The sequence below is a fragment of the Zalophus californianus genome, chromosome 2 (genome assembly GCF_009762305.2).
Source record: "Zalophus californianus isolate mZalCal1 chromosome 2, mZalCal1.pri.v2, whole genome shotgun sequence".
Taxonomy (NCBI): domain Eukaryota; kingdom Metazoa; phylum Chordata; class Mammalia; order Carnivora; family Otariidae; genus Zalophus; species Zalophus californianus.
In genome coordinates this window covers 98,078,210-98,101,307 of record NC_045596.1, presented here as the reverse complement: position 1 = coordinate 98,101,307, position 23,098 = coordinate 98,078,210, and the positions used below count along the sequence as shown (strand labels likewise).

The following is a 23,098-nucleotide window of genomic DNA, read 5'->3' as shown; positions in this document are numbered from 1 at the left end:
ACGAGGCAGGTGTTAGAGGGATGGACTTTTTGGATAGGATGGAGACCCGGACGGATGAAGTCTTCTCTGGTTAGAAAGGAAATTTGATATTAAGAGGGCCTCACTGAATCCCAGTAATAACCAGACAACTGGTGTTGTCCAGTTCACCCGGTGGAAAGTGGGAGGCAGGAAGTAGAAAGGCTCAAGCTCCTTTCCCTGGGTCAGTTCAGGAATTTAATTTCAGCAAATGTTTATTGGAGCCTAATAAGTGTTGGGCACAGTGTTAAGCTCTGGGATATAAAACTAAATGAAACGTGGTCTTGTCCTTGAGGAGCTCACAACTTCAGTAAAATGGCTTCAACATTCCTCATGTGCTTTGTTAACTCTTATCCTGGGACTTGTCAGGGGAGAGTTGTAACTAATCCATCCACGCTTCTGAAGTTTTCAAAACCAAAAAAAACGAGACACGGCACAGGGGTGGAGGAGAGATGGCTGCAGGAACTGGTGCCAACCTTGGGAGCCGCCAGACTCGGGCCTCTGATGGTGTAGCTTCTGGCAAGGAGCAGCCAAGACCTTCCCCCGCACTGGCACCCTCGCGCTTGGCTGGGGCACAGGGAGGCTGCGGCGGTGCCAGCAGCTGGTTTGGCCTTGACGGTGACAGCCGGGAGCCGGCTAGGATGCCGAGCCGAGGTCCGGCTCCGGGACGAGACTGCGCGCCCCGCGCCCGCAGCCAGGGGGCAGAGTTCCCGGGCTCGTGCCACCGCTGGCTACCTGGGGCTCAGTCCCCACCACTCCCCGCCGAGTCCGCGCCTTCTCTTTGCGAGTCCTCTCCACCATCCGGGGCTCGGAGGAGCTCAAGATTTCACCGCCGGCGACCGCTTCCGAGGGGCAGGAGCGGAGGCGCAGCACGCGACCCGAGGCGGGAGGCGAGATGGGGAGGCGAGGGCGGTCCGCGCGCGGGGGCGCGGGAGGGGACTCGAGTGGGGGATTCGAGGGACGCTGCAGCCCCGCCCCCGCCCCCTCCTCTCCTCCTCTTCAGAACCGGAGGAGCCGGAGAGCTTGGACCAAACCCTGCTGCTCTGGCACCATGACGCTCGCCCGCTTCGTGGTGGCTCTGGTTTTAGGGGCGCTCCCCGAAGTGATCGGCTTTGATCTAGTCGTCAGTAATCCCCTCCACCACCGCTATCGCCATTCGCTCCCTCGAGGTCCCCGGCACCCTTATTACCTTCCCACCCAGCAGCGGCAACAGAGGACGCCTGCGCCGCCCCCTCTCCCGCGCGTCCCGCGCCCGGCGCCCGCGCTGCATGCCCAGCGCCTGCACGCCCTCCACGCCGGGCGCACGCCGGGGCCGCACCACCGGGACTGCCCCGCCGGCGAGCCCTGGGTCAACGTGACGGACTTCGGCGCCCCTTGTCTGCGCTGGGCAGAGGTGCCACCTTTTCTCGAGCGGTCGCCCCCGGCGAGTTGGGCTCAGCTGCGAGGGCAGCGCCACAACTTCTGTCGGAGCCCCGACGGCGCGGGCCGACCCTGGTGCTTCTATGGGCACGCCCACGGCAAGGTGGACTGGGGCTACTGCGACTGCAGACACGGTGAGTGGTCCCGGGGCAGCGGCGGCCGCTCGGGACTGGCGGGGAGCCAGCCTGGCTCGCCCAGGGCGTTAGATGTGCCTTGAAGAGAGGGGCTGCGAGTGTGGGCTTTCGGGTTTCCATTGCCGGGTGTGATGGTTGGCTGCCGCCGAGTTACCAGCGAAGTACATTGGTACGGTGACTTTAAGTTAGCGAGGCGTGCTTTGTGTGGGAAAGTTGTGAGGATAGTTTTTGTGCAAGGTGCTGCGCCCTGGGTTCGTGGATATGGCCTCTGGCCACTGCTGTGTGTGTGTGTGTGTGTGTGTGTGTGTGTGTGTGTGTGTGTGTGTGTGTGTGTACATTTTGTGTACACGCGTGCTCTTCGGGTGGATGTGTGTGCATTGGGTGGATTCGTGTTCTTTAGGTCAGTTTGCCTTGAGGGCGTTACCATATTACACGAAAGAGGCAAAGTAAAGGAGGAGATAAAGTTTCTAATTACGTTATGGGAAGAGAATATTAAATCTAATATGACAACCAATAATAACCTTACCCCCTCCCCATAGACCGCGATTTGGAAGAATGTGATACATTTTTTTTGCCTTCAGTCTCACCACTGACCTATGTTTGAAAAAATATGGCAAAATTTCCTGGTCAGAATACAACTTGTCAAAAGGATGTTCACCTTCTGGGGCACAATTTGGTAAATATTATCAGTGAGTGAAGAGAAAAGAAAGGAAAAAGAAATAGTAACTATCTTAGGGAAGAAGCAACTTGATATAGTCAAATGCAGTTTTCAAGGATGCCATTTTTTAGCTGTATATGTTCTTTGTGGGCGATTGGGATTAGTTGGTGACATCAAGAGATAAAGTTGGTAAGATGTTTTGGTTTTATGGTACAATGAAAACATATTAATAGGTTTAATGTAAGTAAATGATCTGCCTTTGAACAGTGCTTCACTTTGAGTAGTTGGGGTTTTGTTTAACACTGGGGCTTCTTCCCCCCCCACACCCCTTCTTTAATAGCTGGGAAGAAAAACTTTTTGTCCTTCAAAGTTTGAATTTTCCTTCAAACATCTTGTTGGCAGCTCTCCATCTAAGCTATGGGGCAGGGGGTTCATGAATTGGGATTCTGAGATATGTTGTACTTTATACCTTTTGGAGGTAATTTGGAGGTTGGCTTTCATAGTGCCATATGCCATTTTTTTCCTACAGACATTTTTATTTATCTGAATTGCATTAGCTTAGAGTTAAAGGAAGGTTAAGATCAATTATCCTTCATCCTGGAGAATGAAGTCATTGCTATACTCGTGTTTCTCAGACAGAATGCCAATGTGGCTATAAAAAAAATTGAGGTGATATCAGGCAAAGAGCTCTAGCACTGTCTCATTATTTACTGTAAGAGATTATCTGTTATAAAATATCATGTTCAGCAAACATTGGAATTTTTTTCACTTTCCTGTTATTGTAATATATTTCTTATTTTTAAATGTATATTTAGGATCTATATATGTAAATATGCTGAGAAAAATGGAATTGAAAGTTAAAACACTATAGTGATAAATTGCTCTCTTTCTGACACATAACACTCCTTTAACTTCATATTGCAAACGAAGAGAGTATTTTCCCCCTTGTGTTGAAGAGAAATTTAAATCTAACAGCAGCACAGACTTTTTGTGATGTTATTATGTTCATAGCTAATTTTCACCAGACAGAATCCCAAACACTGCATAATCGTTGTGTGTGCAGTATTTCCTGGGGTAAAGTGATTGAACACAAGAGAAACAAAAGAAACCACCCAAGATGGGAGATAAAATGCCCCCCCCCAGAACAGGAAAACAATTGGCTGGCTATGTAATAATTAATTACTTCCACAGACCCAGTCTTGATAACCAGAACTTCCCATCCTTTCATTTACTCACGTTCTGATTAGGCATGATCCATTCCTTTGAAATGACTGGCATGTTCTGAGCATACTTATGGCTTTCTGGCCTTGGTCCTACATTTCACTGAGCAGGGTAAACAAAGCTATCATGGAGTAGTGAAAAGTACATGGAATTATGCTTTAGAAAACACTGGTGTCCGTTTTGGCTCTGGCAGTAGCTATGTAGTGTTGGGTAAGACTCTTAACTCCCAGAGCTTTTGTTTCCTTATCTGCAGAAAAGCAGTTTTTGAACAGATTAATTCAAAGAACTTTTCCAGCTCTGAGCATGTACCAAAATAACCTGGCCTGATAATAGCTAGGATTCATTGAACATTCACTCTGTGTTGGATGCTGAGCTAAGCATTTTATATATTAGTTTTCTCATTTAATTCTCATAACAACATTAGGAGGTAGTGTACATTTTCATGTCACAACTCATTTTGCTCTAGTTCTTTAATTATGTAAACGTGGAGAAATATATGTGCTCTCTGATGATCCTATTTTTGTAGCTTAAGGACTAGTCTTAAAAGGGGAAAGGAATTATGTTTGGTCCAATGCACATGATTTCCTGTATCTTAGGATTTAGAAATATCCAGAGTTTTTTTTTTCTTTATAAAAAACAACTAGAACAAAAGGAAAGAAAATTTATAGTAGTGAGATCCCTCCTTTAAGAAATAAACTGGAGGCCAGAGTCACGTATCTAGTTACACTGAGAGAAATGAGGAAGTTGTTGCCTTTAAGGTAGAGACTTGGTCTAAGCCTGGTTGAAGGGGCGCTGAGGTGATCTCAGGTAAGCTAAGGCAAGGTGTGGACACTCCAGTGGCTCAAATGTCTGAGAGTGAGAAAGATGCCTGGGCTCTAATTGTATGAAACCGTGAATTAGTAATAGTCGTTTGGAGGATTGGAATTACCCTAAATCAGCCCAGGGAGTTTGTTCTCATAATGAGCACCTAGGAACTTCTTAAAACGCAGATGCCTAGGCTCTAGCCTTCAGAAGCCCTGATTAAGTAATCCTTAGCTCTGTCTCAGGAATGTGCATTTCTGATGAGCAGCCAAGGTGATGTGGATGCTGAAGACCCTTTGTCAGACTTGGGAAAACCATGGGAGGGCATCAGAACCCATCTAGAATGTATAGTGGTGGGTGATTAGGTAGACTGAGTCCATCATCTGTGACTTAATTCTGCTAGGTGTAGGATCAAGAAGAAGGCCTGCCAATCTATGGTTAACTTTTTGTGTCATTCTAGGAAATGGCACCACTGTTTTTCATTTGACTGGTGTGGGATAATAATAACCTAGTTCACCAGAATATGATTATTAACTGCATGTGAGTTAGGTTATTTTTTATGTTTCTACAGAAATAATTAACACACAAATGATTCCCCCCACCCCGGCCCCCCGGCATACCCTGCAGTAATTTAGAGCTTCCCGCCTAGGAAGGGAAAATCACTTTGCAGTCACTGGTTGGCGTGGCAGATGGGACAACTTGACGCTGTGCTAACTACTCTCCATTACAAGCAGCTGAGCGGAACTCAGCCATAGGTGACTGATGACTGATGGGTAAAACAGGTACAATAAGAGATGATAATGCTCTAATAATGGAGATGTCACCAGAAGGAATGATTCCTAGATCTGACTTTTTGTCATGTCATCATGCTAAGCTATTCATATGCATGTACCCTCTGCAATCTCCTGATTCAAACAGAGGTAGCCGACTTGTGGGACAATTGTTTATAGGCTGTACTCTGAAGTCCATCTGGTGTTTGAAGTGAATGTTAATTAAAAAGTTGGCTGAAAACTGTCCCTTTAAAAAAAAAATGCTGCATCTTGATTCTGTGTAGCAGGTTCTCAGAAACATTAGCAATATCAGATTTGATATATTTCCTGGCTGGATTTTAAATTTTGAGCTCAATCTGCTCTTTAGGATAAGGCAGATATAAAATACTTTGATTTGAGGCATTGTCTGACTCTTTACTAGTCTGAAGACTTGTTTTTAAGAAGAAAATAAGATATCTAGTTACTGTTGCCTTTTTAAAAACGTTTTATTTATTTATTTGAGAGAGAGAGAGAGAGAGGATGAGTGGGAGGGGCAGAGGGAGAGAGGAGAGAGAATCTCAAGCATGTGAGCTAGGAGCCAGATACAGGGCTCGATCTCATGACCCTAACATCACGACCTGAGCCAAAGTCAAGCAAGAGTCCAATGTTTAACTGACTGAGCCACCCAGGTGCCCCTAGATACTGTTGCCTTTTGTGAGTGATTATCTGTGAGTGTAAATAGATATGTGGCCATTGTCTTTGAGTGTGTGTGTGTGTGTGTTTTAAGGTAATCTTTGTAAAAGTGATTTGGTTCATAGGTGTCTGGGTGGCTCACTGAATTAAATGTCTGCCTTCAGCTCAGGTCATGATCTCAAGGTCCTGGGGTTGGAGCCCCACTTTGAGCTCTACCTCCTGTCCTGCTCCTCGCTCAGCAGGGAGTCTGCTTCTCCCCCTCCCTCGGACCCTCCCCCTGCTCCTGCTTTCTCTTTCTCAAATAAATAAATAAAATCTTTAAAAAGAAAAAAAAAGTGATTTGGTTCATAATTGTGGAGGCAAACCTAAATATACAGCAATAAGATACTACGCAGAGGTTCCCTTCATTTGATGGATACTACAGAGCTACTAAAGTGACAATAGTAAAGATTATATATAAAAAATGGAAAAATGCTTATGATAATGTTAAAAGGAAAAGATAGATACCAAGTTTATATACATGATGATTGTGAAAATAAAGATGCCTTTGGAAGAGGAAAAAAATTGTAATTACTTACTTGGGTATGAGTGTGGCTTGGATTAGTTAAGGTGGTTTTGATGGCAAAGACTAGAAAACCCAATTCAAAACAACTGAAGCAATAAGGAGATTTGTTGTTCATACTACAAGAAGTTGGGCTCCAACATGGTACAAATGTTTCTCTGCTATTCTTTTGGCTCCTCTGTTCTCTAAGTGTGGCTTATTCCGGGCTTCCCACTGAGATAGGATAGCCTGCAGAAGAAAGAAAGGGCCCCTCCTCATGTAGGTCACATAGAAAGCAAGGAAACCTTCCTAGAATTTCACCCCCCACCACTTCCTCCTGCATTTCATTGGCCAAGACTGGATCACATGTTCCTCTGGCACTCTCTGGAAAGGAAAAGTCAATTAACACAATTGGGTAGTTTAATCAGGATTAATCTTGGAACAACTAGGGACTCTCCTGCAGGAGGAAGTGAGGTTGTTGTTGAGAAGAACCAGCAGGGTCTGCTAAGACGTATGGTTGGAGTTTATCCTTGCATTTGGGAAACTTAACGTGATGAAAAATAGTAGCAAGTAGGGGCGCCTGGGTGGCTCAGTTGGTTGAGTGGCTGCCTTCGGCTCAGGTCATGATCCCAGGGTCCTGGGATTGAGCCCCGCATCCGACTCCCTGTCAGCGAGAGCCTGCCTCTCCCTCTCCCTCTGCCTAGTTGTGCTCTCTGTCAAATAAATAAAAATAAAAAAATTCTTTAAAAAAATAGTAGTAAGTAACTTAAAAAAATTGTTCTGTGAAATGCTACATTTATTTTTCGGCTGAATGTAGATGAATCACATTTAGCCCCTGATTTGATTGAAAAAGCATGTTTTCTTAGGATGCATTTGCAGGTCTGGCAAATTTATGTCTGAAGTAAATAATTCCGTAATTGTTAAGAATATGGAAGTTAGCTCAGTTGTGAGGTAAACACCTTAATTCTAATTTTGAAGCTTCCCCCATCCCTGAATTAACTCATAAAGCAGGCAGTCCTCTGAAATCTCTTCCTTGAGTCTGCATCTTAAACAGGCATTCAGTTGTGCGCTATGCGAACAATTGATTGAGATTGCCTTCCGGGTGGTTGGCACCCTGTTCAGGAAATGTTTATTTTTGCCTCTTTCGCATCTTACTTTTCCAGGGCAGTCTCCCCTCTCCCCACTCCCCTTTCTTCCTGCAAGTCAGCCCAACAATATTAATAAAAATTTTATTGTATGCAAAGCACTAAAATAATGAGATTTTTCCCCCACTACAAGACACAACCTCAATAGTTTTTATTAAGATCACCAGAGGGACACAAAGGATGGAAAATCCTGGTTCTTATAACAAGGCAAGGATAGATTTCATTAAACATTTTCTGAGTTCACACTAGGAGCAGCAATTACAAAGATGAATAAGAAATCACCTGTGTCCTCTGGTTGAGGACACCCGCTCTCTGAGATGTCAGAAGAATACTAAGCATTTTCATTACCTTTCCTGTGATCCCTACTCTAGGAGACAGATAAGAGGGTTACTATCAGGAGTAGTTTAATTTCATCACTCAGAGCTGAACAATGAAATGTTAATACCCATACCATTTGCTTATGTGTGAATAGTTCAGAGACACACAATTGGTGAAGTTTTCTGCTAGGGTTATATGCCTGTGTTCTTAGTATTCCATCATTACACTATGGAGAGAAGCTTCTTTTGCATAATACTATATAATGTTTTAAATGAAGTAGTAATTAATAAAATTTATAAATTTCTAATAATCTCAATGTAAATGGGTAGAATTGCTTTTAAGTATACTTTCTCAGGGGCGCCTGGGTGGCTCAGATGGTTAAGTGTCTGCCTTCGGCTCAGGTCATGATCCCAGGGTCCTGGGATCAAGCCCCGCATCTTGCTCCCTGCTCATCGGGGAGCCTGCTTCTCCCCCTCCTTTTCCTGCTCCCCCTGCTTGTGCTCTCTCATTCTGTCAAATAAATAAATAAAGTCTTAAAAAAAAAAAGATACTCTCTCATTGTTTAGATACTTTCCCATTTTGACTTATACCAGTTGAGATTTTTTTTTTCTCAGCACTGAAGGTATCTACATGAATAATAAATGAACAACTAATATGAATTATGGATGTGAACTAATGGAGGCAGATATAGTTCAGTTGGAACTCAATCCGAGGGAATGTTTCATATGTTAAAAGATGATCTGATTTCATTTTGACATGGCATGATTTGAATAAAATCTGTTTCACAATGCTAAAGCCGGTTTTGGTTATGGGTAAATATAATCATAGAAAAACATCAAAATTAAACTAGCCTCCTGTACTGTACTTGAAAAATTCAACTAACAACCTCCCAATTCAGTTGTTTTCAGGCAATGTGAATTTTTTCTGTATTTTATAATTAAGATAGGACACGATCATTTAGTGTATTTTCCCAGTGCTGCATTTGGTTTAAGACATAGGATGATGTTTAATTCATTTGTGAAATATGTGTACTAAATTGTCCAACATGTTATGGGCTTTTTCCTTTGGAATAGTTCATACATTGAAATTTCTCTATCCCTTTCAGCTTTAAGTATACTTTTTGTCCGAGATCTGAGCAATAGCTTGATGTCACCAGCATTCATTCTTTCTGGTTCCACCAAAACAATAGCAATGACTAAAATTAATTATTTTGTGCTTCTGTGAAGATCAGTAATAGATGAGAAAGGATTTGTATGATAACAGTAATTTTATTTTACTCATTTATCGAATTGTGATTTTAAAAGATTTAAAAAAATATGTTTTTAATTCTATTCAGAAAACACTACTTCCCTTTTTGCTGGTTTTTCTTTCAAACAAATGACTGCTATTCTGTAAGTACATGCTAGTTAATGAAATAGCCATACCTTTTCATTTGGTTTATTTTGGAATGAGCTGGATTCACAGAACAAAGATAGCTGACTCACCTGATTCCCTTCCTAGTATTTCTTTTAGTCTCCTTGAAGAATGGAGTATGAAAAGGACGGTTTTGCTAGCTGTCCAAGGAAGGGTAATACTATCATGGCTCTATTAGTTTGCTAGGGCTGCTGGAACGAGTACCGCAACTGAGTGGCTTAAACAACAGAAACATACAGGTTCACGATTCTGGAGGCTGAAAGTCCAAGGTCAAGGTGTCAGCAGGGCAGCCCTTCCTCTGAAGACATCAGGGAAGGATCTATTCATGGGATCTCTTAGCTTCTGATAGTTCCATGGCTTGTGGGACGTAACCCCAATCTTCAGATAGTGTTCTCCCTCTGTGTGGGCCTCTGTGTCTAAATTTCTCCTTTTTATAAGAACATAGTCATACTGGATTAGAGCCCACCCTAAGGACTTCATGTTAACTTGGTCATCTGCAAAGACCTTGTTTCCAAATAAGGTCATGTGCATAGGTAGTGGGGGTTAGCACTTCAGCATTTTGGTGGGGGAGGAATAGAATTCATCACATCGTAATAGCCTTACAAACTGACAAACCAATGAGACTTATTTAGGGAATTTTAATCTAGTTAGCAGTTTTCTGGAAGATTTCCTTGTCTCCACTGAGACTGATAAAATGGTTAAAGAGAATCCTTTTTTAATGTCTTTCCATCTTGGGAATTCTTGGGTTTTTTTATTTTTATTTTTTTTTTATTTTAAGTAACCTGTCCACCACACATGGGGTTCAAACTCCTGAGAGTTTGAACTGAGATCAAGAGTCACATGCTGTGCTGACGGAGCCAACCAGGCACCCGGGGAATTCCTGTTTTTTAGCAAAATTGCCCATAAAACAAATTTGAGTAACATGCATCTTTTATGTTCCCCTTCTTTTATAAAACTAGAGGTATGACTACAAAGCAGAAAAATAATAGTAAACTAAAGTGACAAGTTCAACAGTTTTGGCGGGGAATTAAGATAGTAGAATTCTGAGCATTGTTGCACATTGACATATTTTTGCCTTGAGGTAATTGTAATACCAACAGACAGTTGACTTTTTTTGGTGGTCGGGGTGGGGGGTGACAATCTATTTCAAGAACTCTGGAGAGTCCTCTCCGTGACATGATATCACATATAGCTTTTACAGTTCCAGACTTTCTCCTGGAAAGTTTTGTTTTATAATTATTTAATGCCTGTTTTAGTTGACCTAAAACCTCTATTTGAGACTTCAAATTTTAAATTATAATTATTAACACATTTTAAAAATAGAAACATTTAGAATAGAATAGTTTCCATCAGATTGGCACTTGAGAGACTTCAAGACAGTGCAGCCCGTGCAGTCCAGAGACATTAGCTGAGACTGTGAGGAACATTGCAAAGTGCGTGGCTGGAGTAGGAGAGTGTGAGGGAAGGAAGAGGGATCAAATTTTTTTTTTTTAAGATTTTATTTATTTATTTGACAGAGAGAGATGCAGCGAGAGAGGGAACACAAGCAGGGGGAGTGGGAGAGGGAGAAGCAGGCTTCCCACAGAGCAGGGAGCCCGCTGCGGGGCTGGATCCCAGGACCCTGGGATCATGACCTGAGCTGAAGGCAGTCGCTTAACGACTGAGCCACCCAGGTGCCCCGAGGGATCAATTTTTGTTAATAAAAGAGCTTTACTATTACTTTAGCAATATAAATGAGTTTACCAGGCTTTGACCTTTTGTGGAGTGCTTCATTGTTTCATCCTATTCTTTTTTAAAAATTGAGCTAAGGGTATTTCCCTCCCTTCACTTTGTAATTGTGTACCTGTAAATTTGTGCAAATGTATAGTGCTCCTACAAATTTGTACAGCCCATGGGACTCCTCCACTGGAAGGTCAGCCTCCAATGTAGATCACAGGAGAGTTGTCCCTTCTCTCCTGTTTGCAGGGTGTAAAACCTCTTCAGGCTGTCTGACCCTTCTGCCTGGCTATTTATTCCCATAAAATGTTAGGTAGATTAGTTGCAGTATTTCAAATAGAATATTTCACATAGAATGGTAAAAGCCACGTGACATAATGCATAAGGTGCATTATGCAAAGAATATAAATGCATAGACACGAAAAAGACATAAAATGCAAAGACATCGCAGGGTCTTTGCTCGGGTTCAGAAGTGGGACAGTAGCAGGGACAGGAATCTGGGAGATAACTTAGAGACAGAGGAACAGTGGGAAGGGTGGGAAACTAGGAAATAGGTGGTCATGGCAGTTGATTTGGTCCAAATCTTCCTCATCCATAAACTGAGGGAAATGAGTTACAGTTTTTAAGATTTTGACCATCTTGACCGTTCTAAGAAAATAAATGAAGCAAGAGCAAAGTAAAACCAAAAACAAATAAAAACTGCTACGTGTCTTAAATGCAGTGTAAATTGTGTGTTCAAACTTTTATTATTTTGGAGCATGTTATTCTGATATTTTTTAAAGTGCTCTTTCAAATAATTATTTGAAGAATTATGCACTACCTAGAATTATCTCCCATTAAGAACTACTCACTCTGAGTCCAAAGTAGATAATTTCTCAGAATATGTTAGAAATTTTTATGGCCTTATGAGAAGGCCATAAACTAGGTGGGTGTGGAGAGTGGAGCACTACTAGGAAGATGTGTGAGTTGGGGATGTTGGTGATGGAATGGATTCTGACAGAGAATTCATTAGTCATTGATATGCAAATTGACTTTCCAGAATTGTAAATATTTGTATTCATTTGTTAAAGGAAAATTGGATGAGCACTCCACATTTCTTGCCATATAGCAGAAACAGCTAAATGAATCCAGGCTTTCAGAGCATGTTTGGAGAATCTGAGAAATGATGGTGGAGTTGATAATTCACCTGGAAACTATTTCCAGCTCTGTCATTGCCATTATCATGATGCAAGGGTAGTAATTATACTTTATGCAGAGTTTTCTATGCCTTATCTCCAAATGCCTTAATCATTTAGATGATATGCATGCATCATTTCTTCTTGATAGTTTTTTGGTGATCTAGGCAGTATTTTGCATTTTATTATGATTTTTTAACATGCATAAGTAGTGTTTTAGTTTGTTTCATTACTAGAACTTTCTTCCAACCCTTTGACATGAGTAATTTGGAGGAGGGGGATTAATAAAGAGATAATAGATTAATTTATTTTTTTAAAAGATTTTATTTATTTATTTGACAGAGAGAGACACAGCGAGTGAGGGAACACAAGCAGGGGGAGTGGGAGAGGGAGAAGCAGGCTCCCCGCAGAGCAGGAGCCTGATGTGGGGCTCAATCCCAGGACTCTGGGATCACGACCCGAGCCGAGGGCAGACGCCCAATGACTGAGCCACCCAGGCACCCCTAGATTAATTTAAATATCATTTCAAGTAATGTTTGTTTGAGGTGAACAGATTAATTTTTTGAGTTGAAATAAAGTGCTGGCATTTGCGATATTCATGGTATTATGTAGGTTTCTATAGAAGAGATTTTGTGGTTAAAAAATCATTGAAGTTCAGTTAAATTCTTCAGACTTATTTCTTTAAAAATGTTTTTGCAGGGGTGCCAGGGTGGCTTAGTTGGTTGGGCGTCTGCGTTTGGCTCAGATCATGATCCCAGGGTCCTGAGATTGAGCCCCGTGTCAGGCTCCCTGCTCAGTGGAGAGCCTGTTTCTTTCTCTCCCTCTACTGCTCCCCCTGCTTGTGTGCTCTCTCTCTTGCTCTTTCTTTCTCTGTAAAAGAGATAAATAAAGTCTTTTTTAAAAAATGTTTTGCAGTTCACACTTTTCACTGAGCTTCCTCTTGCTTAGTCTAAATTAAAGAGGTTTGGAAAGTATGAATGAGTTTGAGATTTATCTGCTGTGTGAATGATCCATGCCCATGCTCTCTCCTAAATAATCAGGATTTGGCAGTATAATGTTTTGCTTCCATTTATTATTCTTTTCTTTGAATTATATGACACTTTGTGTTTGTCTTGAGACAAACAATATGTGTTTCCTAAATAGTTACATTTTTAAATGATGATGACTTGGAAAATAATAGATGCCTAGGCCAGTGCAAGTGAAATGAATGGGTAATTTGTGAATCTAATATTTTGGAAAATTATTTTAAAGCCAGACTTTGAAATAACTGAAATACGCAATATCTGATGGAATTTTTTGGTAGAACTTAACTTTGTTAACTTCTTTACCTATGAAATGAAGGCCATCATAAGTGACTTTTAACAGTTTTGTGAAATTCTTCAGCTGTCCGAGTTTGCTTTGTCTCTGCTTCAGTGTCCTGCTTGTGGCCTCCCAGTAGCCACTCTGCAAACCTTACTAATAAGAAGGGAAATGTAGGGCCTCAATCTGCCTGCACTTAAGGGATGTTATTCCCCCCCTCCCTCAGGGGTGTTTGCATTTTAATTTTGACTCTTTTCAAGACTGAAAAGAATGACTCAAATCATGGACCCTGGAGTGGCTAAATGAGGATGATATGTAAGGGGAAGCGAATTTCCAGGGGCACTCATTTAAACCAAACAATTCTATTTGGTGGGAATTTTCCCAAGATTGACATTAGGCAATGTCATCAACACCAACACCTTTTTGAAATTATAGATACAATCTTTAGAATTTCATGACTACCGCTTGAGGTTAAAAAGAGAAAAAGCATTTTGCTCTTTCGTGGTGAATAAATCAGCTGGAAGGAATATGTAACACAGTCAGTAACAGCTAATTTATAAGTAGAGCACTGAATTTTGTTTCTGTGCTTCTTATCTCTGACCTCAGGTGAAGTGGAAGGTGATAAATACATGATAAGAATTTTGCATGATATCATCTAATATTTGAGATGTAATATCAGACATGAGTCACACTCTTGCACTTTTCCCCTTTTAAAATACAATTGATGATTACAGATTTGTAATAGAGCTTGAAGTCTGGAATTGTGATGCCACCAGCTTTGCTTTTCTTTTTCAACATTCCTCTGGCTATTCGGGGTCTTTTCTTGTTCCATACAAATGTTAGGATTATTTGTTTCATTTCTTTGAAAAAAGTGGATGGTATTTTGATAGGGATTGCATTAAATGTCTAGATTGCTCTAGGTAGCATTGACATCTTCACAATATTTGTTCTTCCAATCCATGAGCATGGAATGTTTCTCCATTTCTTTGTGTCTTCCTCAATTTCTTTCATGAGTATTTTATAGTTTTCTGAGTACAGATTCTTTGCCTCTTTGGTCAGATTTATTCCTAGGTATCTTATGGTTTTGGGTGCAATTGTAAATGGGATCAACTCCTTAATTTCTCTTTCTTCTGTCTTGTTGTTGGTGTATAGAAATGCCACTGATTTCTGTGCATTGATTTTATATCCTGCCACTTTACTGAATTCCTGTATGAGTTCTAGCAGTTTTGGGGTGGAGCCTTTTGGATTTTCCACATAACAAGTCAGGAAACAACAGATGTTGGCGAGGATGTGGAGAAAGGGGAACCCTCCTACACTGTTGGTGGGAATGCAAGCTGGTGCAGCCACTGTGGAAAACAGTATGGAGGTTCCTCAAAAAGTTGAAAATAGAGCTACCGCACGACCCAGCAATTGCACCAGTGGGTATTTACCCCAAAGATACAAATGTAGGGATCCGAAGGGGTACACGCACCCTGATGTTTATAGCAGCAATGTCCACAGTAGCCAAACTATGGAAAGAGCCAAGATGTCCATCAACAGATGAATGGATAAAGAAGAGGTGGTATATATATATATACAATGGGATATTATGAAGCCATCAAAAAAAAAAAAACAAAAACGAAATCTTGCCACTTACAACGACGTGGATGGAACTGGAGGGTATTATGCTAAGCGAAATAAGTCAATCAAAGAAAGACATGTATCATATGATCTCACTGATATGAGGAATTCTTAATCTCAGGAAACAGAGTTGCTGGAGTGGTGGGGGTGGGAGGGATGGGGTGGCTGGGTGATAGACATTGGGGAGGGTATGTGCTATGGTGAGCGCTGTGAATTGTGTAAGACTGCTGAATCACAGACCCGTACCTCTGAAACAAATAATACATTATATATGTTAAAAAAAAAAAAAAGATAGCAGGAAGGGAAAAATGAAGGGGGGCAATCAGAGGGGGAGACAAACCATGAGAGACTATGGACTCTGAGAAACAAACTGAGGGTTCTAGAGTGGAGGGGGGTCAGGGGGTGGGTTACCCTGGTGATGGGTATTAAAGAGGGCACGTACTGCATGGAGCACTGGGTGTTATACATGAACAATGAATCATGGAACACTACATCAAAAACTAATGATGTAATGTATGGTGAGTAACATAACATAATAAAATAAAATTAAAAAAATAAAATAAAATATAATCGGACTTGCTGTTTGCTTAACTAAAAAAGAAAGCACAATTAGTGTGGACACCGTGATGTTAATGACCAAAATCAAATCAAATCAAATCAAATCAAATCAAATCAAATCAAATCAAATCAAATCAAATCTGCAAAATCCTCATTTAAACAAAGAAGCACATGCTGTCAACATGGAGGTCAAATCATTCTGGCTGGATCTCTCACTGCTTATGTGGAAAAATCATGTCAACTGAGGACAGGCTCAGTATGTTCAAATGGTAATTTCTATTAAAGGGTTTTGGGATTCTTTTCTACTTCAGGGTCAGTGCGGCTTCGAGGTGGCAAACATGAGTTTGAAGGCGCCGTGGAAATATACGCAAATGGAGCTTGGGGCACAGTGTGTGGCAGCCACTGGGATGATTCGGACGCCTCAGTCATTTGTCACCAGCTGCAGCTGGGGTGAGTTCGCCCATCCTTGCCCAAACCAGGCTGCTGATACCGGAGAGTAATGGCGGGCACCCGTCACTGCAATGGAAAGATGTCGCGCATCTTCCTTCCTCTTGTCTCACCTCCCTCATTCTCACTTTTCACAAGAGTTATAAAGAAAGGGCCCCACGGGGAAGGAATGCTGACCAGGAAATAAGCAAATGCCCAGTGGTCTGATGTTAAAAGCGTCCTTTGGTCTTTGTCTTTAAAAAATCCTTTAGTCCTAGGAAGCCGGAACGGGATTCCGAGGATTGTCATTTCTCAGTAGCGTCATTTGCATCTCAGCGGCTACTTGTAGCCCTCCACAACTTCCACCTTTTTGTGCGGGAAGGAGGCGACGTTCATCCCCGCTCTCATCCCGAGAGGGGAAAGGCGTGGTGTCCAGGCCTGGCGCTTCCGTGCTCAGGAGGCCCGGCTAGCAGGCCCGGCGCGGCCCGCGGCTTCCCTGCAGCTCTGAGCACTCTCTGTACACAGTTGGTACTCACTACTTGCCACCAGGCCCGGCGCCTTTATGCCAAGTGCCAGGGGGCTTCCCCGGGAGCGGAAGGCTCCATTTTGGAACAAAAGATTTTGCTTTTGTGGTTGTTCTTATTGTTCTGTTTTTGTCTCGTTTATTTATTTTATTTTTGTAAGTGCACTTGCCAGATGTTTTTCTTGGCCTCTCTCACTAGAGATCTTTAGAAAGCATGGAAACTATCTCGTTATGAACAGGCAGTTCCAAAAGACTGAAAAAGTTTTGCAGTTTACAAATATTTTGGATTAATAATCAGTGAGTGGTAATATCTAATAGGATGATAGAAACGAAAAGGTTGGTCAACTGCAGTCAGATCAGTAAGAACTTTAATTTGTCTGCTTCCTCCTGTCTTCTTGTTAGGAATACTTGTTAATAAGTATTTAATAAAGACAAGCCCTTCTGAAGGCTTAAGTTTTGTTCAGACTTTTGATGCTGTTAGAGCAGCAAATAGGCTTAATGTATTTAATGAATTAACTAATTTTTAAAAGTGAGTGTTGGTGTAAGTCTGGATGAAAGAAGGAATAAGGCTATACAGCCTACAAAGTGTTATGGTGTTTGGGAATGTTAATTACTGATTTGATCAATGAATATTTTGTCTGGCAAAGAGTCATTGGCAGGTGGACAGGACACAGAGAGTGTCGACTTGATGCTTTTTCTTTTGAGGGTCTTAATGTGTAACAAATTTGTAGACTGGTGGCAGTGTCTTCCTTAAAATACGCATTTATATATGCTTTTATTACCCCTGAAAATCAGGGAAGAATACGATTTCCTATGAGACTCTGACATAAAAAACCAAAACACTATAGTGGAGGTGTGAACTGCTAGTCTTTTGGTTGATGAAAGAATATAAACTATGATCCTGCAAACAGAAACTGCTGATAAACTGATCTGATTACTTATATCATCTCTTAGTTGATACTTTTTTTTTTTAAGTAATCTCTACACCCAATGAAACGTGGGGCTCAAATTCCCGACCCAGAGATCAAGAGTCCCGTGCCCTCTGACTGAGCCAGCCAGGCACCCCTCGTTTTTATTTATTTTTATTTTTTAGTAGTCCATTAAAAAAAAGTATTATATAATTAGATCAGAGCAGCTCAGAATTATTGCTATTAAGACATGTTCATATTTTAGATATATCCCAAATGTTTACTGTTTGGTTGATGGTGGAAGCTGTTGTATGGAGACAATTCTAGAGATTACCATGTTAATCAGATAAGCCTTTAATATTTTTAAAACTTAATATCAATTTGTACATATCAGAGGTTACTTATAAAATATGTAGATTAGATGAGTTAAAAGCAGAGCCCATCTGCATGTTACCATTTTATTAATTGGTTCCAAAGTCTTGCTAGCAAATACTGTATATAAGGTTTTAAAAATTTTGTGAATGGATTGCCTCTCTTGATATTATCTTACTTATATGTAGTGGTAATCATTTTGAAAATGCTAGCCTAGGGGCGCCAGGGTAGCTCAGTTGGTTAAGTGTCTGACTTGATCTCAGCTCAGATGATGATCTCAGGGTCCTGAGATTGATCCCTGAGTCAGGCTCCCTGCTCATCGGGGAGTCTGCTTCTCCCTCTGCCCTTCCCCCTGCTTTTCTCTCCCTCTCTCTCTCAAATGAATAAATAAAATCTTAAAAAAAATTTAAAAAAAGAAAGAAAATGCTAGCCTAAAATCTCATCAAGCATCCAGACCACCCTTCCTTTTAGACAGCAGAAGGCAGAGCTTACAGAAAATTGCAGCTTAGAGTAATTTGCAGCTGAGTCCAGACTAGAATCCATGTCTCACTGAGCCACATGACACACTTCTTTCACAAAACCAACAGCTTCTTTTTTAAATCTGTAGTATTTGCCCATATATATTTTTTTCCCTAAAATCAGCCAGAGGTAGGAAAGGCACATGCATACCATTAGTTATTTAAGATTGATTAAAAAGATTGCTGTAGGTAACCAACCCAAGTTCTGATCTGATGTTTTGATTTCCTTGAAACTTATGCAACTCGTTATATTTTTTTTCCTTCCACATCTGTCTTTATTGATTTCTTCCATTTAAAAAAATCTAAATACTTTGACAAAAAATTCACCTATATTCGATAAACCTAACCTCGATCATTGTGTTTCCAGACGAAAAGGAATTGCAAAACAAACCCCGTTTTCTGGACTGGGCCTTGTTCCCATTTATTGGAGCCATGTCCGTTGCCGAGGAGATGAAGAAAACATACTGCTTTGTGAAAAAGACGTCTGGCAGGGTGGGGCATGTCCTCGGAAGATGGCGGCTGCTGTCACATGCAGCTTTTCCCAGGGTAAAAACGTCTCTTTTACTTTTTCAACAAGATTCCAGATGATAAAATTGTCTTCGTCAAATCATTTCCTCAAAGAGTTTAAATACAGATGTTAAGTCTGAATCACCATATTATGTAGTCAAATCGTCTTCAGTAGGAGTGCGTCTAACATTCTGAATTCCATTTAACTTTCAAATGATATCTCTTAACGTGTTTTCTATTTTATCTAATTTCCTTACAGAAATATTGTATATTGTACATGAAACATATATTTTACTAATGGAAGGTCATGATAGATTCAAGATGGAAAATCATCTTGGAACCAAATATAAAACACAGCAACTACGACAAAATATTTTCACTTTATAGGATAGAATATAATCGTGGAACCAGTGTTCTCCTTTGAGTTGTCAGTAGCACATTCCATAATATGGATAACTGCCTCGGATAAAACCTCCTTCCAAGGGGTGCCTGGGTGGCTCAGTCATTAAGCGTCTGCCTTTGGCTCAGGTCATGATCCCAGGCGCCTGGGATCGAGCCCCGCATTGGGCTCCCTGCTCCGCAGAGAGCCTGCTTCTCCCTCTCCCTCTACCTCCTGCTCTGCCTACTTGTGCTCTCTCTCTAGCTCTCTGTCAAATAAATAAATAAAATCTTAAAAAAAAAGCCTCCTTCCCAGCACTATATACTAGCCATGAGATGATGAACGTGGTTCAGTACACATATGTGCAGATGTTTGTATGAACATGTGTGGAGAAGGGAATAGCTGCTTTTCCTGATGGCTGATGGGTTTTCTGGGGACCGTGGCATACTTTAATGTGTGACCAGAACCTGAGACTAGCACACTGTCACAGCATCTCTTCTTGCATTCTCCTTGAAGATGGCAGCACGATCAGATTTCCTAGGTCTTAAAGAGCTAGCAGCTAGCTCAGGGCATTGGTTTCTGTTGGAGTGCAAATATGGGGAGGAATGGAAACTCTCTCACCACAAAACATACAGAGACTCAATTTAGAGTAATTCCTGTGAATTGGCTGGAAGAACCAATTGGAAGATAGGGTGCAGGTATGTGCTTTGAGAACCACAGTCTTTTTTGAGTGGGCCAAAGCTTATGTTAAATCTTAATGTTTTGTAAATTTTTCCTCTTTCTTTCGTCTCCACTTTTGGATAATGCTACTTTGGGCAGTATATGTTTATGCATTGCTGCTTCAAGGATGATGTGAATTGGGCTCAATAACGCATTACTTTTTGTAGACTATTGCTTGTACTTTATGTTCCACCTGATGGATAAAATGTTTGACATTTTCCAAGTACTGAAATAAAATCTTGAAAACAATAATTATTTTTCTTTCAGGATATCTATCTGCTTAAAAAAAAAATCTTTCTGTTCTCTATCATCTATCCACCTGTTTATACTCTGATTGCAAAGATGAATTTAAGGTCATTTATAAGCATATATATATAAATGTGGGAGGTTGAGATAAGATCGAAGTGAGAGAGAAATGTGAGAGAAGTTAGAATGTGAAAGGGGATAGCTCAGATCAGCAAATATTGAGTCTACTTCAAGGCACAGTAATAGACCTTTGATATATTTTTGTAGTTTGGAAAGTACATTTAGTACCTTGTCATTTAGTACTCGTTGCTTTTCCAACACTTAACAAAGTAGGAGATTGTGTAGCAGTATTTGATATAGGAAGTAGTAATTTAAATGAACATGTCTGGGAGTTTTATTTATCCATAAGTTAACTGTGAGTCAGCTACCTCACTGAATTCTCTTTCAAATGATTTTTTGTGTGCTTGTTGGGAGGATGTGGGATGATGATGAAATTTTGTCTTTGAGCTTTTCTATTTTTTCACAATTACTTATATAGCCAGAAAAATCCTACATGTTTTAAAATAAAACATGACACTAAAAAATATAAGGTAGTATGCCATACAGTTCTGGGTTGCAGGTGATTTTAAATTTCCTCTTAAAAAATTTTGTTTTTCGGGGCACCTGGGTGGCCCAGTCAGTTAAGCGTCTGCCTTCAGCTCGGGTCATGATCCCAGGGTCCTGGGGTTGATCCCCACGTCGGGTTCCCTGCTCAGTGGGGAGTCTGCTTCTCTCTCTCCCTCTGCAGCTCCCCCTGCTTGTGCTCTCTCTCTCTCTGTGTCAAGTAAATAAATAAAATCTTTAAATTTTTTTTTTCCTGTTTTCTCCAAGCTTACCACAGTGGTAGGGGGAGGAGAGGCAGGGGTGAATATAATAACTTAAGAAACTAATACATTTTCCCATCTTTTTTTTTTATATTTTCCAGGCTTTTTAAAGGAAAAATAAACATAACATGCAAATTTAAGTTTCTTAGCACCATTCAGCCATCAGTTAATTATAAGAAGCTAATATACAATACTGAGAACACTTACGTTTATTAAGACTATCTTTTTTCTTTTTACAAATTTTAAGTACTAGTGGACTTATGTAAATAAGCTAAATTATGAAGATCAGAATATGAGTATATATAAATATTCACTAATCTGAATCTCTGCTGCAAAATTCAAGTATGATATTTGAATATAAATATGAATATCCCAATGCCATTTACTGACAGCTGCTTACACTGTGGGGGAATTAGAAGCATATTTCATGTGGATAAATAATTAGCATTTGGCAAAAGCTGCAGTTAAATTTCTGAATAGGGGCCCAGCCTGTTCTGAACCTTTTACCATATTACATCCTTTATTCCAGAAAAATTACACTGTCTTACTATTTCCCAAACACATTCAACTCTGTGCTTCTATACATTTGCTCATACTGTTCATTTTGCCTGAACTGCACTTACCCCATCTCTGAGTTCTGCAATCCCATCCAGTCACCTTGACCCTCTTCAGATACCAGCTTCTTCAGAAGAGGTTCCCAGACTACCCCCAATGGTAAGCAAGCTCCCTTGCTTCTGCACCCCTACAGGGTCTTGATGATCTCTTCTCTGTGCTCGTTTTGACCATGTCCTTAGGTAGCAAATCTCTTGAGGATAGGGTCTGTCTAGTGCTCATTTGAATGCCCCTGCAGGTGCCTAGTATCTGTTAAACAGAATCGAGTGAATGAATATTGCTAAGTATTTTTTTCTTGTTTGGGATGTTCTTTCTAGGCTTTAGCTATCAATTATCACTCCAGTCAGTCAACAAATACCTATTACATGCCTTCTGTATGCTGGGTACCTGAGATAAACAGGTGAAAGAGAAAGGCACGTCCTCTGGCCCGAGTTGCAGCTGTTAGGAGGCAGACAATCTATGCGAAAACCAATAAATCAATGACTGTTTTAGATAAAGTAAATACTCAGAAGGCAACGTAGTAGAAAGTACCTTTGGGTGCTGCATTAGCTAAGGAGGCCAGGGCAGACCTCCTAAACAAAGGACAATTCAGAGTTGAGAACTGAATGATGAGAGCGATGCAGCCAGGGGAAGATCTGCGGGAACTCTTTTAAGCAGAAGGAACAGGAAGTGTTCAAACCCTATGTTGGGAACCAACCTTGAGTGTTTTAGGGACAGAAGGAAGAGGGCGTTGTAGGTATAGCCCGGTGAAGGAGGCCAGGGCTAGAGAGGGATGTTTAGGACTCTGACAAGAATCAGATCAGAGCATTGTGGACCGTAATAAGGAATTCACAATGGGAAGCCTTTGGTAGTTCGTAGACTCTTTTTTTTTTTTTTTTTTTTAAGATTTTATTTATTTTTTGACAGAGATAGACACAGCAAGAGAGGCAACACAGGCAGGGGGAGAAGGAGAGGGAGAAGCAGGCCTCTTGCTGAGCAGGGAGCCTGATGCGGGGCTGGATCCCAGGACTCTGGGATCATGACCTGAGCTGAAGGCAGATGCTTAATGACTGAGCCACCCAGGCGCCCCAGTAGTTCGTAGAAAATGAATATGAACCAATTCATATTCAAATGAATTCTCCATCTTGTTTTTTGTAGGTATTGGCATTGATGTTCACTACCTTGTTATAATGAGTTAGATGTTAACTTGGTATCTACAAATACAAAAATATTTCTGTACTGAAGACAAGTATGTTACAGACATAAGTGCCATTCTTAAGAATTACATGTTGGAAATGCTCAAGTTACTGTACATAAAAAAAAATTAACGTCGGGGCGCCTGGGTGGCTCAGTCGTTAAGCGTCTGCCTTCGACTCAGGTCATGGTCCCAGGGTCCTGGGATCGAGCCCCGCATCTGGCTCCCTGCTCAGCGGGAAGCCTGCTTCTCCCTCTCCCACTCCCCCTGCTTGTGTTCCCTCTCTCGCTGTGTCTCTCTCTGTCAAATAAACACATAAAATCTTTAAAAAAAATTAGTGTCATCACTACGATGCCATAAAATTAACTGTGTTTC

The 23,098-nt window shown here is 41.1% G+C and overlaps 1 protein-coding gene across 3 annotated transcripts in view; it reads left to right on the top strand.

The window, feature by feature from the left end:
* The first annotated feature begins 694 nt into the window (after positions 1-694).
* Positions 695-23,098, top strand: part of PRSS12 (serine protease 12) — a 71,217-nt gene continuing 48,813 nt past the window's right edge. The window contains exons 1-3 of one of the 3 annotated variants that reach the window (XM_027599338.2): positions 695-1,568; positions 15,787-15,925; positions 18,590-18,768. In XM_027599338.2, coding sequence (XP_027455139.1) covers positions 911-1,568; positions 15,787-15,925; positions 18,590-18,768 — 976 coding nt within the window. In that variant the 5' untranslated portion in view covers positions 695-910. The remainder of the gene's footprint in view (positions 1,569-15,786; positions 15,926-18,589; positions 18,769-23,098) is intronic. The other 2 variants (XM_027599336.2, XM_027599335.2) reach the window with 2 other exon arrangements.